The sequence below is a fragment of the Phaseolus vulgaris genome, chromosome 3, assembly GCF_000499845.2.
Source record: "Phaseolus vulgaris cultivar G19833 chromosome 3, P. vulgaris v2.0, whole genome shotgun sequence".
In the NCBI taxonomy this organism is placed as follows: Eukaryota; Viridiplantae; Streptophyta; class Magnoliopsida; order Fabales; family Fabaceae; genus Phaseolus; species Phaseolus vulgaris.
Window position 1 is genome coordinate 12,301,476 of NC_023757.2, and position 18,359 is coordinate 12,319,834.

An 18,359-nucleotide genomic window follows, 5' to 3' on the forward strand; every position below is an offset into this window, starting at 1 on the left:
TGTGCTTAGTTTTGCAGGAATTGGTGTTGATCTAAACTTTCTTTGGGGTAAATAATTTTCCTAACCAGGTTCTGGTAGGATGGTTGGAGCCCAAATCTGATCTGTTTAATCTTTGAGCAGGTAAAGCCTTGTTAGGCACCTCTGCAGGGAGTTCTACCTATGTTTCTAGTTATGAAGCTCTATGTTTTTGTCTCAATCTTGCCAAAAACCAGAGTTGCAAGTGGGTTATAGGAGAAGGACTTAATCTGTGATTTGCTAGGCACGGTATGCTAGTAAACGGCCACCAAATCCTGTCAATTTCTCTCTTACAAGGCTGTAGTTTTTGGAGTTCAAAGAGGAACCAACAGCTATATGCAGAACAAAATTCTCTTTTTATGGTTGTCAAAGAAATCAACAAATCTCTTCCCAAGAGGGATGTTGTTTTGATTTCCTTTGGCAGCAGTAGTAGAGGAGGCAATGCTTTTTGGGAGTATGGAAATGGATGTGGTGGAGGATTCATTTCACAATTCTCACCTCTCTACTGTAACAGAATCTGAGGAGGCAAAGGCATGCTGGCTTTGAGAAGGTTATGGGTCTCTGACAATGCAAGTGTGGATATGAGGGCTTTCGGAATGCGTGAAAATTGGTGAATGGGTGAGAGGAACTTGGAGTCAATATAATTGTAGGTGCTTGTACACTAAGCTTTCAGTAAGCTACAAAATTCCCTCAAAAGGGGATCGCACGTGTTGTTTTTTTTTCAGGTTTATTAGGCTTTTTAGTTTGTTGTCCAATAGGCAGTAGTGTTCCTCAAGGTTATTGTCGAATTGTTCACTTCACATACTTAGGAGATGGGGCCATCAAGGATAAGAAACACAAGTAGAAAGCAAAGACATAACAAATTCTTTAAACATCCTATAATACTAGTTACATAAAGATGAAATCAAACAATCATAAAATATTAGTTATCTATCATAAATGCTTGCTTACCAATCATAAAATATTATTCATAAACTATTGTAAAATAAAAACATAGGTAAAAAAAAAGGACCATAAAACAAAGAGAAGAATGTATATCAGAATTAAGACATCATCAACTAGACAGATTTAATATACCTCCAAAATGTGCAGCAACAAGTATTTGAAACGGAAAAAAAGTCCATGAGTGGATTTATCAAAAAAATTATTTCAGAGAAAGAAATAGAAAAATATGTTCAAAAGAAAAGAAAAATGAAAATTAATAGCTAAATTAATAGTTTATTTCCAAAATACAAATTTTCAAACCTTATCGTGTCGTTGCTTTACAAAGCCAATTATATCTTCATTATCACTTTTTTTTGTTATATACAATAAATACAATGAAGTAAAGAAATATATGTTGACTATAATCTATTATATGGTGATGTATAATTTTTATAGTTTCTTTTAAATCCATGAACACAACTACTTTAATTTTTTAATTACTAATCATTTCTATGAATGTAAAAATCCATGATCAAATTTATAATTAGTCTATTCAAATTAGTACAAATAAACTAAACCATTTTGAGTATTTAATAAAAAATAGAAAAAAAGTATTCTAGTTAAAATCTTCATCATGGCTTTGTAGATTCATTTATTTGCATTTGTGTTTTCAATTGTTTTTCTTTTTTGTCAGGTATAATATGTTGTTTAAATGTTTTGTTATGGTTATGATTTATTTATAAATTTCAATTAGAGACATATTCTTAAATGATGTTAGGTGGTCTTTAGATTAGTGGGACCAACTAGGTTAGGAAGAGCCTTGGAAATGTTTAAATGTTTTGTATGTAGATAAATGATGTTTTATGCGTATGTCATTTGGTAATGAACATGCAGAATAATGGATTGAGGTTGGATGTATGACATGCTTGATCCTTCAAGGAGACTTAGGCAAGAGTTCATGTGGAGTTCATGATTTTGTTTCAAAGGAAATGGAGCAAGTTTTTTATACAAAAGATGGAGGGATAAGGTTTCCTTGTGTCAAATGTGATTGTGTGAAAATCCTTAAATCTTCTCTTGTGAGGGCTCATTTTCTACAATATGGCTTTAAACCAAACTACTACGTATGTTTTATCATGGAGAAGAGTGGCCAAATGATGATAACTTACTGCATGCTTCAAGCAGCCATGGTCAAAGCAATGTTGATCAGTTTGAGTTATTAAACGATATGGTGAATGATGCATATATGCATGTAGCAGATATAACAACTTGTTATCAGAACTTGGACAATGACAGAATGTTTAACGAACACTCCCCTAATGCAGAGACACATAAGTTTTATGATATCTTAGCATGTGGAAATGAACCCATTTATGATGGAGCAACCGAGTCAAGATTATCAATAGCCATTCGACTTCTGGTTGTTAGAACCAATTGGCTTGCTCCCGAGAAGTGTTTAGATTACTTCATAAAAATGTTAAATGATGTAGTTCCAAAACAAAAGTGCCTACCGAAGAATTACTATGAGGCAAAAAAAGTTGTGTCTACTCTTAGGTTGAAGACTCAAAAGATTGATTGTTGTGAAGCAGGATGCATGTTATATTACAAGGATGATATTGAATTAACTGAATGCAAATTTTGTAGTCTTCCAAGGTATTTTCCTCTGAAGGGTCAAAAGAGAAGATACAAAAATGTCCCAATCAAAAGAATGTTTTATTTGCCAATCATACCAAGATTACAAACACTGTATACATCAATGGAATCTGCAAGCCAAATGAGATGACATTTTGAAAATAAAAATGACGATGGTCTATTGCGACATCCATGTGATGGGAAAGCCTGGAAACACTTTGATAGTGTATACCCAGATTTTTCTGTTGACCCATGTCATGTAAGATTAGGTTTATGTTCAGATGGGTTCACTCCTTACATCCAAGCTTCAACATCTCCGTATTCTTATTGGCCTGTATTTGTGACTCCTTATAACCTACCCCCTGAAATGTGTATGACTAAACCATACATGTTTCTAACTTGTATTATACCTAGTCCAAGTAACCCAACCAAAAAAATTGATGTGTACTTGCAGCCTCTTATTGATGAGCTCCAACAATTGTGGAATGGGGGCGTTTTAACCTATGATATCTCCAGTAAAGAGAACTTTCTCATGCGAGCTTGCTTGATGTGGACAATCAATGATTTTCCAGCATATGGCATGTTGTCTGGATGGGGAACTAAAGGTAAGTTAGCATGTCCTTATTGTATGGAGGACAAAAAAGCTTTCACATTGAACCATAGGGGAAAAAGTTCTTGGTTTGACTGTCATCAACAATTCTTGCCACAAAATCACCCTTTCAGGAGAAGTCAAAAGAGGTTCTTCAAAAACAAATTTGAATTGGATGGTTCACCTTATTTGTTGAATGGGGAGCAATTATGGGAGTTTCTTTGTGACTTTCCGAATGTAATTGATGGTCCATTTGAAACAGTGCATGGCTTGGACAATATCATAATTGGACAAAAAGATCCATATTCTGGGATCTTCCATATTGGAAATACAATTTGTTGAGACATAACCTTGATGTGATGCACATAGAAAAGAACTTTTTTGACAATGTCTTTAACACTGTCATGGATGTTAAAGGTAAAACCAAAGATAATGAAAAGAAAAGAATGGATGTCGCTGAATACTGTTTACATGGAGACTTGGAATTAGTGCAATTACAAAACGGGAAGTTAGCAAAGCCAAAAGCTAATTACACGTTCACAACCAAAGATGCAAAAGCAATTTACAAATGGATAACTGAGCTAAAGATGTCGGATGGTTATGCCTCTAACATTGGAAGGTGTGTTAATCTTGACAAAGGAAATTTGCATGGCATGAAAAGTCATGATTGTTACGTTTTCATGGAGTGCTTACTCCCAATTGCATTCCGGTCATTACCTGAATTTGTGTGGACTGCAATTGCTTAAATAAGACAACTTTTTAGAGATTTATGTTCAAATACATTGAGGATGGATGATTTAGTTCGGATGTTAGAAAATATACCAATCATTTTATGTAAGTTAGAACGAATCTTCCCACTGGGCTTTTTTTATTCAATGGAACACCTTGTTATTCATCTTCCTATGGAAGTATTAAAAGGAAAAGAAAGAAAGAATAGGGTAAATCCCTTGTGTATATTGAACACATAGGGTTATATTTATATAGGAAAAGAAACATATGGGCTAAGCCCATTACATAAATAGAGATATTTAGTAATATCTATAATATCTCATAATATCTAATTATATCTAACACTCCACCTCAAACTGGTGCATATAGATCATATGTACCTAGCTTGTTACAAATATAATCAATCCAAGGCCATCGTAAGGATTTAGTAAAAATATCTGCTAATTGATTATTTGAATTAACAAACTCAATTTTTATATCTCTCGATATAATCTTTTGTCGAATGAAATGACAATCAATCTTAATATGTTTGGCCCTTTCATGAAAAACTGGATTTGAGCTAATATGAAGAGCAACCTGATTATCACATATAAGTATCATTTGAGTGACCTCTCCAAATTGTAATTCTTTAAGTAACTGTTTAAGCCAAATAAGCTCACAAGTAGCTGAGGCCATAGCTCTATATTCTGCTTCTGCACTAGATCTCGCCACAACACTTTGTTTCTTGCTCTTCCAAGAGATCAAGTTATCACCAATGGAGACACAATAACCGGAAGTTGATCTTCTATCAGATGGAGATCCTGCCCAATCAACATCTAAATAACAAATGACTTTAGTATGGTTATTATGACCATATAACTAACCTTTTCCAGGAGAGCCTTGAATGTACTTCAGTATACGAATGATTGCATTCCAATGATCTTCACATGGAGAATTAAGAAATTGACTCACCACACTGAGTGCAAAGAAAATATCAGGACGAGTAACAATGAGATAGTTCAATTTTCCAACTAATCTCCTGTACTTCTCAGGATCTGAAAGAGGCTTCCCCTGATTGGATAGAAGCTTGACATTTGGATCCATGGGAGTATCAACAAATTTCGAATTCATCAACCCAATTTCCTCCAAAATATCCAATGCATATTTTCTTTGAGAGATAACAATACCAGTGTTGGATTGTGCTACCTCAATCCCTAAGAAATATCTGAGTTTGCCAAGATCTTTGGTCTGGAAGTTTTGACAAAGGTGTTGTTTTACTTGTGAGATGTCATGGTGATCACTGCCTGTAAGAACAATGTCATCAACATATACTACAAGATAGATACATCCAACACTCGAGTGACGATAAAAAACTGAATGATCTGCTTCACTACGAGTCATACCAAACTGTTGAACAACATTGCTAAATTTTCCATACCAAGCCCTAGGAGACTGCTTGAGGCCATATAAGGATTTCCGAAAACGACATACCAATCCAGAAGACTCCCCCTGAGCAACAAAACCGGGAGGTTGCTCCATATAAATTTCTTCATGCAAATCCCCATTAAGAAAGAGATTTTTGACATCCAGTTGATTAATAGGTCATTGTTGAATAGCAGCCATGGCTATGAATAAGCGAACAGAAGCCATCTTTGCCACTGGAGAAAAAGTATCACCATAGTCTAAATCAAAAATTTGGGTATAACCCTTAGCCACAAGACGAGCTTTGAGACGATCAATAGTACCATCAGGACCAACTTTGATATAAAAAATCCACCTGCAACCAACAACAAATTTCCTAGATGGTAAAGGAACAAGTTCCAAAGTTCCACTATTCTGAAGTGCAATCATTTCATCAAGCATGGCCTGACGCCAACCAGGATGAGCTAAGGCATCAGCTACAGATTTTGGAATGGATACAGACAAAATAAACGAAACGCAAGTATAAAAGGGTTGAGATAGTCTATGGTAACTCAAAGCAGTATAATGTGGAGAGGGATTACGAGTAGAACGTATACCTTTACAGATAGCAATAGGAACATCAGGTTCAACTGTCGAAGTCGAAGGGGGATGAGGTGTTGGCACTAGAAGAGAGTCATTTGATGAATGATGACACGTTTGACGATGAATATACACCTGAAGAGTTGGTGGCAATGGTGAATCTTTAGGTGCACTAGGCACAACAAGAGGAATATCAACTTGATTAGATGAAGAAATAGAAGGAGAAGGATAAGACTTAAAGTAAAGAGAAGATTCACTAAAGGTGACATCCGCATAAATAAAATAACGGTTTAGAGAAGGTGAGAAACATTTATATCCTTTTTGTGATCTAGTGAACCCTAAAAAGACACATTTGTGTGACTTAGGAGATAATTTATCAAGACCGGGACTAAAATTATGAACAAAGCATATGGACTCAAAAACTTTGGGAGGTAAAGAGTGGAAAAGGTCATGTGGAAATAAAATAGAATGAGGAATTTTGTTATCTAAAACTGAAGATGGCATGTGATTAATGAGATAGCATGCACTAAGAACATCATCACCCCAAAAACGTTGAGGAACATCCCCATGGATTAAAATAGTATGAGTTGTTTCAACAAGATGTTTATTCTTACGCCCAGCTACCCCCATTTTGTTGAGGTGTATAAGCACATGAAGTTTGATGAAGAATACCATGAAAAGCCATAAAATTTTTAAAAGAACGAGAAAGATACTCACGTCCATTGTCACTGCGCAAAATGCGAATGGAAATTCCAAATTGATTTTTAATTTCATTGTAAAATATTTGAAATATTAAAAAAACTCAAAACGGTTTTTCATTAAAAACACCCAAGTACATCTTGAATAATCATCAATAAAAGTAACAAAATACTGAAATCCTAAATTAGACTTAATACGACTTGGTCCCCAAATGTCAGAGTGAACTAAGGCAAAAGAAGATGAAGCACGTTGTGAGACACTACTAGGAAAAGAACTATGAATGTGTTTCCCTAACTGACACGACTCACACGATAAACTAGACAAACTTGGAACAAGCTGCTACATCTTGGCAAGACTAGGATGACCCAACCGAGCATGAATGAGAGATGGAGAATCCATAATCGCGCCAACATGTGTAGAGATCTGTAGTTGATAAAGTCCATGAGACTCACATTCGGTGTCAATAATTCGTTTCGAACTCCGGTCCTCTAAAGAAACATAATCTTTGGTAAAAGAAATAACACAATCGAGGGAACGAGTGAGACGACTAATGGATAATAAGTTAAATGAAGACACAGGGACATAAAGAACATTATAAATAGATAAAGAAGGAAAAAGGTTAATAGTACCAACACCATGTTATGGTACCTGATATCCATTGGCCATGGTAACTGAAGGTAAATTGTTGAACCAAGTAGTGTTCAAGCTTTGAAGAATCCAAACCCTTTGAAGGATGTTGAAGCCTTTGCTGGGCTTGGTGTTGCTGTGCTGGTTTAGCTTAACTCTGTGGTAGTTTATATGTTGTAATCCACCCTTTGATTAAATCTAAGATTTGTGAAAGTAAAATGTTTTCAAACTAAGTTAAAACAACTGATTGTTTTGTCGAAACAACCGATTGTTTATACTTAAGTGTTTTGAGAAAAAGATTGAAAACTGTTTTTAAAATGGTTGAACTGTTAAGAACCAAAACAACCGATTGATTCGAGGAAACAACCGATTGTTTGTTTTCGGACCATAACAGAAAAACTATTTTCTCTTTGACTGAGCTTTAAATGTTTTAACTGCTTACGCTCCAGTCATTAAATGCTTTGACCAATCTTTTAATGCAATTTAAGAGTTTGTTAAGATTTGATAACAAACTACATCTTTGAATAAATTCAGAAAAACAGATTTGACAATTAATCTTTGACAAGTTTTTGCTAAGAGTTTTTTAGTTTTTCAAAGAGCTAAGATTTTTAAGAGTGTGTGATTGATCAAAGTTGTGGGATAGGATTCTGCTTGTATTGATTTCAGATTATCTTCTGTAACAAGTGTAATCCTTGTACTCTCTGTAAAAACAAGTTTCGTTTCTGTGTTTGCTAAGATTGGTTGTGTGTTCTTGAGGGGATCAAGATCAGCAATCTTGGTGTAGGTGTGTTGACCAAGCAGAGTGTGTTTCTTGAGGTGTTCAAGGTCATTTTCTTGGTTGTTGTGTAAGTGATCAAGGTGTGATTGCTTAGTGGATTTCCTCAAGGTTTTGAGAAGACTGGATGTAGCTCTGGATTTGGAGTGAACCAGTATAAACAACTGTGTACAATCTCTCTATCCCTATCTCTTTAAATTCAGTTTTGTCATTTGATAACTGGTATAAACAACCGATTGTTTTTCCAGTATTGTGCATTTGCTTTATGTTTTGAAAAACTGATTTCTTAATCAAGGTTTTATTGAAGTATTTTTATTCTAGGCTTAAAAGTTTACGAAAATCTTTCTTAAACAATTCACTCCCCCTCTCGTTTAAGGCCATATATTCTAACAAATAACCCATAGTAGATAGGGAAGAGAAAAAATATTGATTACCAGTAATGTGATCTGTGGCACCTGAATCTAGAACCCAAGGGCCAAGGGAAGTAGAGTGAGTGAGACCAACAAAAGATGTACCTGAATGTGCAACAGAAGCCGTGGAACTAGAGTTCTGACGATCCTCATACCATTTAAGAAATTCATTGAAAATAGCAGGTTGACCTAGGGTATCAATTGAAGTATGGTCCACAGTAGAAGGTTGCACAGGAGCAGTTTGAGCAACAACAACAGATTTAGGAGGACGACCATGTAAGGCATAACATCTGTCAATTTTGTGGCCAAGTTTGCCACAATGGTCACACTTGTGACGCCCTTTGCCCGACTTGTGAGGGCGAGTACGATCATTATGCTGAGAGACTAAAGTAGAAGAGTCATCAACATGAGATGTTATATCAGTGGTGTGTTTACCTAACACACACAGAAGGGTAGAACAAGTGGAAGTAAAATTGGGCACGATAGGAAATCCCAAAATTTGGTCACGAACATGAGAATAATCATCAGGAAGGCCATGTAAACCCAATAACATGAAGAACTTGGATCCTTGTTCTAGTTCTTGAGAAGGAGTGAGGACAGGAGGTAATAACTCATTAAAATCATGAAGAAGAGCATGAAGCTTACCTAGATATTCCGCCATTGTACCATCAAGACGTTTGGGAGCAACAATTGTGAGGAGATTTTGACATACACCATAAAGACGTTGAGTATCATTGGTGTATAATAATTTTGCTTGTTCCCAAACTTCTAAAGATGTCTCATAGGTACGAAAAATTTGTTTCAAAGATGAGTGAATAGTAGATTTGATAACAATGCATAATTGAGCATCAACTTTTAACCAACGAGAAACCTCATTTTCAGCAACATTAGGATGGGTAAGATGATAAACATAACATTGACTCTTAAGGCATAACTTAATATCTGAAGGCATAGTGGCAATGGAAGCGAAAGAAGCCATAGTGGCAACAGGAAAGATGAAGGCTCTGGCAGCGATTCTGACGGCATCTTCGGCGGCGGTTTCGGCGAGATTCCGACGATGGTGCGGTGGTGACGACTCCGATGAGACGGTGGGGCGGTGGCTGGAAAATTCCAATGAATAGTGGGTTCACCAAAAAAATTGAACCTTAACCCTATGCTCTAGATACCATATTAAAGGGAAAAGAAATAATAGGATAAATCATTTGTGTATATTGAACACATAGGGTTATGTTTATATAGGAAAAGAAACATATGGGCTAAGCCCATTACATAAATAGAGATATATAGTAATATCTATAATATCTCATAATATTTAATTATATATAATAATATCTAACAGGAAACAATCCTTGGAGGTCCAGTTCAATAATTCTTTTGAAAGGTACAAACATGTAATTATTTTTCAATGTTAACCATTCCATGCTAAACATGTAATTCTTCTTTGTTCTAGGATGATTAGAGATGCAAAGCGATCAGTTGGTAATTTAGCAAGGGTCGAAAGTTCAATTTATGCATTCTACTTACACAGGGAGGTCACATATTTTTGCTCACATTATTTTTAAATCAGATAGTTTGTTGTCAAACACAACTTTGAGAAATGAGCCTCGAGTTAGTTCAAAAGAGGATGACACTTGGATATTGCACTAGGCCTGGTAAATATTACTCATTCCTTATGTGTAAGAAATTATATGTAATTCAATTCAGATGTATAAGACATAAATTCTTTGTAACCATAAGACCTTTCTCAGGAATGTAAATATGAACGACTTATTGAACCAGATGAATTATTCCTCGTCACTCACACAAACAAGAAGGGTGATTGGGTAGATGGTCGTTCCCGAGAGACTTATGTAAGCAATTATTTTGTTTTAAATTTAATACTTCACTAAATTTTTAAATGTAAATTACTAACATTTTTTATTTCCTTTACTCCTAGGAAACCTATCATGAGCGGTTGAGGATGTGATCAGGGAGTTCAGAACGATCAACTCCTGGTATCTCTCCCATTGATGAAAAATAAAGCTTCAGTGCTGGAAAGATGTTGCTGGAGGGAAGAGTAGAGATAAAGTTTATGGCACTGGGGATTTGGTTGCTAACTTCCGCCATGGTGCCCCATCCCTCACTCAACCCTCTGTATTAGCTTCTAGTATTGATCATGATGATCAACTAGTTGAGAATGCACAACTTAAACAACAAATATTATAAGCAAATGCAAAAGCAGACATGGCTGATAAGAGGAGTGCACAATTAGAGGACACAGTGAGGTTAATGCAACAACAATTAGCTATGATGATGGAAAAATATGTTGCAGACACTTCAACAAGTACTAGTCAGGTCCACCCCCACTATGCCGAAAACTTTGATGATCACCATGTTCCTTGATTACCACTTCTACTGTAAGTTAAATTACTTGCTCATTCTGTTCTATATTTTATATTAGTAAATACATTTTTATTTCATTTTAATTATTGTTATTTTTTACACGTACTTTCCATTATTTTCATTGCTCACTCAGTCTTATGCTTTGGGAAACATCATATGTATTAAATTGAAGACTTTTTTTAACTATGTAATATTGACATAATATTCGTACTTCTTTCAGTTAGTACATTCACTTGACAAAAGTACTTCTTACATCCAGAGTGATTGGATGATTGAAAACAGTGACTGAATGATTTAAAATGCATAATGTTTGATATTTGTAAATTTGTAAATGGCTGGATAAGTGATGTTTAAATGTGGATGAAATTTGGATAGGTTATTCTGGATCTGATAATAGAATTATACATGTTATTATGAATGTGAGAATGAGATTCTAAATAAGACCATCAACTCTTTTTTTATGTTATGCACGAGAGTGAGGGTTAATTCCTCACCAAGTCCACTTTTACCATAGCTAGGGTTTATCCCTCTCTAAGTCATAATGAGCTAGCTAGGACTTAGCCCATGCATGTTCATAATGAGTTACAATTTAACAAGGGTCTAACCCTCTCTATGTTAGACTAAGTGAGGGTTTGTCCCTCTCTATTTTAAGAGGAGGCTTGCTCTTAGCAACGAAGAAAATTGCCTTAAACCTTACTCTAACAGTGAGGGTTAGGTCGTCTCTACTAGCTTCAAACTAGAGAAGGTTAAACCTACACCAGTAGCTGCAATCCCACACACAAAGATTAGCGTTCAACCTTTCAGCTTCGCTTGACCAGAGTACATTTAACATCCAAAATCTAACATCCAAAATATTTATTCAAATTTCGAAATTGAAAAACTGTATACCTTTTTGCCTCCAAAATAGTTGGATAATAATTATAAATTAATTATTATCAACTAAATCAATTGCTGAACTTATTAAAAAATATAATTTGATAATTTAGTTACTAAACTACTTTATTTTTATATATTATACTAATAATAATAAACTTAAAAGACAATTGTATTATTATTCATATATTTTTATCTTTTAAAATAAATTAAAAAACTATATAATAATATCTTCACCATAATAAATATTAACTTCTTCACCACATATTTACTCTTATACATAACTATTATTTTAACTACCGATGTTTATTTTTGGGAGTTATATTAAAAAAAAGCCAATAAACATTAATGTTGATGATATATGAGGGTAAATTCTCTATCTAACACCATTTACACTTTTATTCCCTATCTAACACCCTTTTGTTTTTATTTCCCTATATAGCACACTTTTGTTTTTATTTCCCCATCTAGCACTCTTTTATTTTTTATTTCCCTAACTAGCACCATTTAAAAAATAAATAAAAATAATAATAAATTTTTTTTATAATTTTAATTTTGAATGCATTAAAAAATAATTTTTTTAATGTTTAAAATAGTTAGAAATATAATTAATTAATAAAGAAATGATTTTTTATAAAATAAAAAAAGTAATAAATTTAAAATGTTTAGATTAAAATTATTTTTTTTAAGAATGAAGAAAATAAAAAATTAAACCCTACAACAACATAAAAGTTGAATCTATAAACATAAATTAATATTTATTTTTATTATTATTGATGATGTCATCATGTTAATTTTAAGTAAAAAATACAGGACATAATTATAAAAAAAATCAAAGTCAATTAAATAATATTGAAGTGTCTAGCCTAAATTCAAAATCCTAAAAAAAAGATTAAAGCAAATGTTACATTTAATGCTTAAAAATGAGAAAAAAAATGCAAAAATAAATAAGTCTAGAAAATAAAAACAACAACAATAAAATAAAAACAAAAAACATAAATAAATAAAGAATGGCATAAAAAAAATAATAACTAAAAACATAAAAGATATAAAATAAAGGCAAAACAAAATAAGATAAAGATAAAAATATAAAAAAAATCCAAATAAGATAAATATAAGATGTATAAAACGATACTAAATAAGTATATGTTGATCATAAAAAGGAAAATAAATGAAAGATGATCATTCATTTCATATTTTCTTCAGTTGTACATTAAATAGTTTGTGCGAAATGAAACATATTTAATGACGAGAAGTGCACAATCCAGTAATGTTGGAACATGTTCTTTATGTGTGCCCTAGTGTTTGACAATATGAACATTTTTTTTCTCGATCATATTGTTCTCTTATGTCCATATGAGTCCTTATTCAACTTGTTTTTTTTTTTTTATAATTAGGTCATGTATTTTTTACTTGAAATTAAAAGGGTGTTAGATAGGGAAATAAAAACAAAAGGGTGTTAGATAGGAAATAAAAAAAAATGCTAGATTGAAAATAAAAGTTTAAATAGTGTTAGATAGGAAATTACCCTATAAATAAATGCGTGAAGTTATTTATTAGAACTCCTTAATCTTTAATAAAACTTTGAAGTGATTGGACTGGAGGGAATAATTACTTTTAAGTTGTAGAAATGTATAAGTTATGTGCAATAAGGAAACTCACTTAATATTTGTAATAGAAAGTATAAAAAAGGAGATTCTAGGTGGTGGAATTTCCAAAATGTGTTTTCATATTTACACTCTATTTACATTCAAGTGAGTCAATCTGAACTTAGATGGATTTGTGATGATTAGATGTGTTTGTTTTCAATAATTTGTATGGATTAACGAGTGCAGAAAGACGACAAAAGTCAAAATTTGATTAATCACTATTCTATGAAGAAAAACGAATATAATAGTTGGATATGAAATAAATTAATTATTTATAAATATATAAAATAAATTATTTATATTATTAATTTAAATTTTATAATATTATTATATATATAATATATAATATAATTGATTATATGTTAACTTATAACTGTCTATAATTAATTATATAATATAATAAAATTAAAAGTATTAAATATTAATTAAATTTATAAATGTTTAATAATATTATTAATAATAAAAATATGATTATAATATAATAAAAATAAATATATTATTTATAATAAAAAATAAAATTATATAATAATATTAATTACAAAAATAAATATAAAAATAATAGTAATATTTAAATGTTATTTCTTATTTTTTGATGTTAATTATAATCCTAACTCTAATCTTAACCTATAACTTTGTAAATTTATCTTCAACCTAACTCAAATTATAATCTTAACTTCAATTCTAATTTTAATTTTAGTCCTAATCATAATTCTAATTCTAACCTTAACCTTAATTATAATCCTAATCATAACACATAACTCTAATCATAATCCAAACTCTAACCATGACACTAACCTTGTCCTATCCTAATTCTGATTCTAAGCATAATCATAATCTCAATCATAATGTTAATCATAATTCTTACCTTAACTAACGAGAGTCATAATCCTACTCATACCATACACATAATCCTACACTAACTCAAACCCTAAATTTTATTTTCAAATGAAATAAATTATTTTATTCATAATAATTATTATATTTGGATAATGTTAATAATTTGTATTTTTTTTAAATATGTGTACATTTCTTACACAAATTTGAAAAAAAAAATCTATTATATCATATTCATTTTTCATTTTTTTTATATACAACAATGAATTTGTATTCATACATTTTTATTTATTAACAAAATATAATTTCAATCACATTCATTACATTATTCACAAATTTTTATAACTTTTTTCTTCACTTCTTCTACTTTATTTATTTTAATCCAAAGAATCTAATTTTCTTCGAGCTTTTCTTTCAAATAATTTCAAATCCAATCTTTCAAATTCACTTATTAATCTAAACAAAAAAAAAACATAAAAGAATTAACAAGTCATTTAAAATATTGTCTTGCTTTTTTTTTTCATTTTTTATTACACTTCTTGTTCAAAGAGCTTTCTCTCTACATAAACTATATCAAATTCATACAATATTATCTCTTATATTTTTTTTATCATATTTAAAAACAATAAAATTTATTCTTAAAGTATTATTTTTCTCTCCTACATAATTTCTAAAATAAAAAAAACATATAAATAATCTCAAGCATTATTAAACATAGTAAGTAATTTCTCAAATATTGAAAAACCCTTTGAATTATTCTCCAAACTTAATAAAATATATCAAAGGATTAGTGTTTTGTCTTTACCTTTTAAAATAAGTAATTGTTTTAATAAACTAAGTGTGTGTTGGTCTAATTTAGTTATTTAAAAAGTAATTATTTTTCATTTATTTAACTGTAATAATCCGTTTATTAAATTAGTAATTATTTAAAAAAATTAAACAACTTAATTGAATATTCGATTTGAGAGATGAAATGGATGATTTAATATTTGAAGATGTGAGAGAGGAATTGAAGTCAATTAGATAGATGGTTCAAAGAAGGTAGAGTTGTGAGAGAGTTGAATTTACTAGGGTACTACCAGTGCAGGGAGGTTTCTGGTCAAAGTTGAGACGCAAGAGTCTCCTACCCAGTAAGGATGGAGTGGTGCGTGTCAATGCCAAAGATAGAACTACATGCTCACCTCAATGGATCTATCAGAGACAATACACTTCTGTAAGTTCTTTTCATTTACTCTTTATGCCTTTTCCCATTCTCCAACATTCTGAAATTTTGCATTTTTTCTTGCAGAGACCTCGCTAGAGCTTTGGGGGACAAGGGTGTCATAGATTTCTCCCAGGTCGAGCATGTTATTCTTAAAAGTATGCCCCTTTTTCTCCTACATCCTTGTTGTGCTTGAGTTTGGATATGAGTTGTGTTTTGTTGCTTTGCTCATTTTGTTTGCAAAAAAGGGTAGGAGATTCATGACAGTAAAAGAGAAAACAGAATATGACAACGAAAAACGCAAAAGGGGTGGAACCTGAAATTCAAATTTTTTGAATTTATGGACTGTTCCTGATTTTTTTTTAATCTGATGCAAGCAGGACATGGCCCCATATATACCCCATATTTGTGTTTTAAAGTTTGAGTTTGATTACGGCTATTTTAATACAGATGATCGTTCATTAAGTGAGGTATTCAAGTTGTTTGACTTAATCCACATTGTTACTACTGATCACTCGAGTATTACCAGAATTACCAAAGAGGTATGTTATTGTATTATTTCAGTTTTTTTTGCTTTTGCATTTATGCAAGCAACTTGTACAAGCAGGTTGTTGAAGATTTTGCATCTGAGAATGTTGTATATCTGGAGCTGAGAACCACACCAAAGGTAATATGTGGAGCTCAGTTGGTTATTTTGTTTGTTCTTGTTTCCATGGGCTGGATGAGGAAAGTGTTTTCTTAATTATGTGTAGAAAAATGATTCCCTAGGAATGAGCAAACGTTCTTACGTGGATGCTGTAGTGGAAGGTCTAAGAGCTGTCAGTTCAGTAGATGTGGCTTTCATTCCTTCCAGCGAGGAACCTACAAATCTTTCAAGCCCATTACTCTCAGATGCGAGTGATAAATGTAATGGAAACATTAGAAAAAAAATATTTGTTAGGCTTCTCTTGAGCATTGACCGTAGGGAGACAACGGAAGCGGCAATGGAAACGGTAATATTCTATGCAGAAGTATTTTGGGCAAAGTTAAGTCTGTTTGTTACTGACTTGGAGCGCTATACTCATCTGCTACAGGTAATGCTTGCACTGGAAATGAGGCGTTTTGGGGTTGTTGGGATTGACCTCTCTGGGAATCCAGCTGTTGGTGAATGGTATATCAGAGTGATCTTGGACTCTACCGAAGTGATTTATTTTAAGTTTTAAAAATTCATGCTAGAGCCCAGTTTTATCTTTTGTAGGATTACATATCTGCCAGCATTGATATTTGCTCGACAGCAAGGTCTTTATGTGACTCTTCATTGTGGAGAGGTGATTGATCTTTTCTTTGTACCTTTTATCCTGGTGTTTGTCTGGCAGTTTTTTTTCTTTCTGACTGTGTGTTCAGGTATCAAATTCAAAGGAGATACACAATATGCTTGACTTTCTTCCACAGAGGATTGGGCATGCTTGTTTCTTCGAGGAAGAACATTGGAGAAGGCTGAAGTCGTCTAACATTCCGGTTAGACCGTTACTTTAGTTATACTAATGTTAAAGCAACAAAAATGGTAGTGTGTCATGATTTATGTGGTTACAACTTACAAGCACATGCTTTTGTTAGTATTCAGTCAATTAAAAGTTTATACTCGTTCAATTTCTTTTTTGTCAAATTTAATGTTTGATTTGATCTGGAATAAGTGGAGGAGACCACAATCTCTTCCTTTCACTGATTATTCCCTCCAGGGCTTCTGATTGTTGCTAAGTTTGAATTCTTTGTATTGTACAGTCTTTTTACAATTTATAAACAGATGACTTAGATATCGTGTTTTTCATCTTCATTTTCAGGTTGAAATTTGTTTGACATCAAACATTAGAACATTGTCTGTTCCAACGATAGATGCACATCATTTTGGTAGGATCTCTTGTTTATTTTTGAAATTGATGATGACAAATAAAAGAAACTTAGTGTTTGTCCAACTTTATTAATAGGCTTTAAAGTAATTTTAATTTGATTACCATTGGTTTCTGGGGAAGACAATTTTTTTTTAATTTTACTTTTGGTTGATAAAGGAGAGAAGTTTTGGGCTGGCTACAAGCCTACAAGTTTTGATTTTGAAACATACAAAACAACTATACTTACTTTCAGCTTTTCTTTTCCCCCACTTGAAGCTATTTTTCCCGATAGAGCCTGAGAAAAAGTGCCCCTTCTTTTCAAGAGAAGCTGATTCCCTCTTTTCCGAAGCATTCCATGATATATTAGGGCTTTGATCAGGGAATCAACTTTAGGCAGCCTCTCTTGACATCATGCGTTTGTTGATGCAGTTGATTTATACAATGCAAGACATCCTTTAGTTCTGTGTACTGATGACTCAGGCGTATTTTCTACCAGTCTCTCCAACGAATACAACATTGCTGCTTCCACATTTGGTAAGGTTTCAGTTTTCTCTTGCAGCCAGTGGAATTCAAACTAATAGCTAAACTCTGCTGACTGCTTGTTGGTTTGGCTAATATCTAGGCCTTGGACAGAACGAAATGTTTGAGCTATCAAAGAACTCCATCGAGTTTATATTTGGAGATAATGTAGTAAAGGAGATTTTAAGAAAAACTTTTGATTCAGCAGCAAAGAGTCTGGAATTGTAGGTAGAGTTTTTCACACTGGTGGTATGTATTTGGATTGTTTTGACTTTAAAGTTATAGCGGCTACTACAATGGAAACAACTTGTGGTTTTTCATATTATATTAGAGAATGAGTTAACAGGGGTGGCTGGGATTGGATTGGTCCCTGTATATCAGACAGACCTGGCATTCATTCCAGAAGTGACTCTCCAATGAGACAACTTTATATTTGACCAATTTGAGTGGGCGGCTATGAACTCGTCCACTGTGCCATACAACTGGACAAAATTCTTTTTTGGAGGCTTCAATCCAAACATCCCAATTCAGTACGCCAAACAGCTTAGGCAGTAATCCACAGTATCTTTTAAGTTCATAGACATATGTGAAAGTTAACATAAATTAAATTAAGAGTGAGAAAAAATCTAAATTTTCAAATCCAATTCATAATTATC

At 32.6% G+C, this 18,359-nt stretch overlaps 2 protein-coding genes across 3 annotated transcripts; both read left to right on the forward strand.

The window, feature by feature from the left end:
• Positions 1–2,062: 2,062 nt before the first annotated feature.
• On the forward strand, positions 2,063–3,903 carry LOC137839122 (uncharacterized). Its single transcript, XM_068648250.1, has 3 exons — positions 2,063–2,589; positions 2,833–3,306; positions 3,420–3,903. The coding sequence occupies exons 1-3, from the start codon at positions 2,063–2,065 to the stop codon at positions 3,901–3,903; spliced, it is 1,485 nt and encodes a 494-aa protein (XP_068504351.1).
• An 11,170-nt stretch (positions 3,904–15,073) lies between these two features.
• Positions 15,074–18,144, forward strand: LOC137806684 (N6-mAMP deaminase). 2 transcript variants are annotated; one of them, XM_068606919.1, is made up of 11 exons: positions 15,074–15,328; positions 15,404–15,474; positions 15,767–15,858; positions 15,924–15,983; positions 16,069–16,308; positions 16,390–16,466; positions 16,554–16,623; positions 16,700–16,813; positions 17,137–17,203; positions 17,614–17,718; positions 17,807–18,144. In XM_068606919.1, the coding sequence occupies exons 1-11, from the start codon at positions 15,252–15,254 to the stop codon at positions 17,929–17,931; spliced, it is 1,098 nt and encodes a 365-aa protein (XP_068463020.1). In that variant the 5' UTR covers positions 15,074–15,251; the 3' UTR covers positions 17,932–18,144. The 2 variants fall into 2 exon arrangements, with proteins under 2 accessions (XP_068463020.1, XP_068463019.1); XM_068606918.1 differs by having other exon boundaries at positions 15,125–15,328; positions 16,069–16,466.
• The last annotated feature ends 215 nt before the right edge of the window (positions 18,145–18,359 follow it).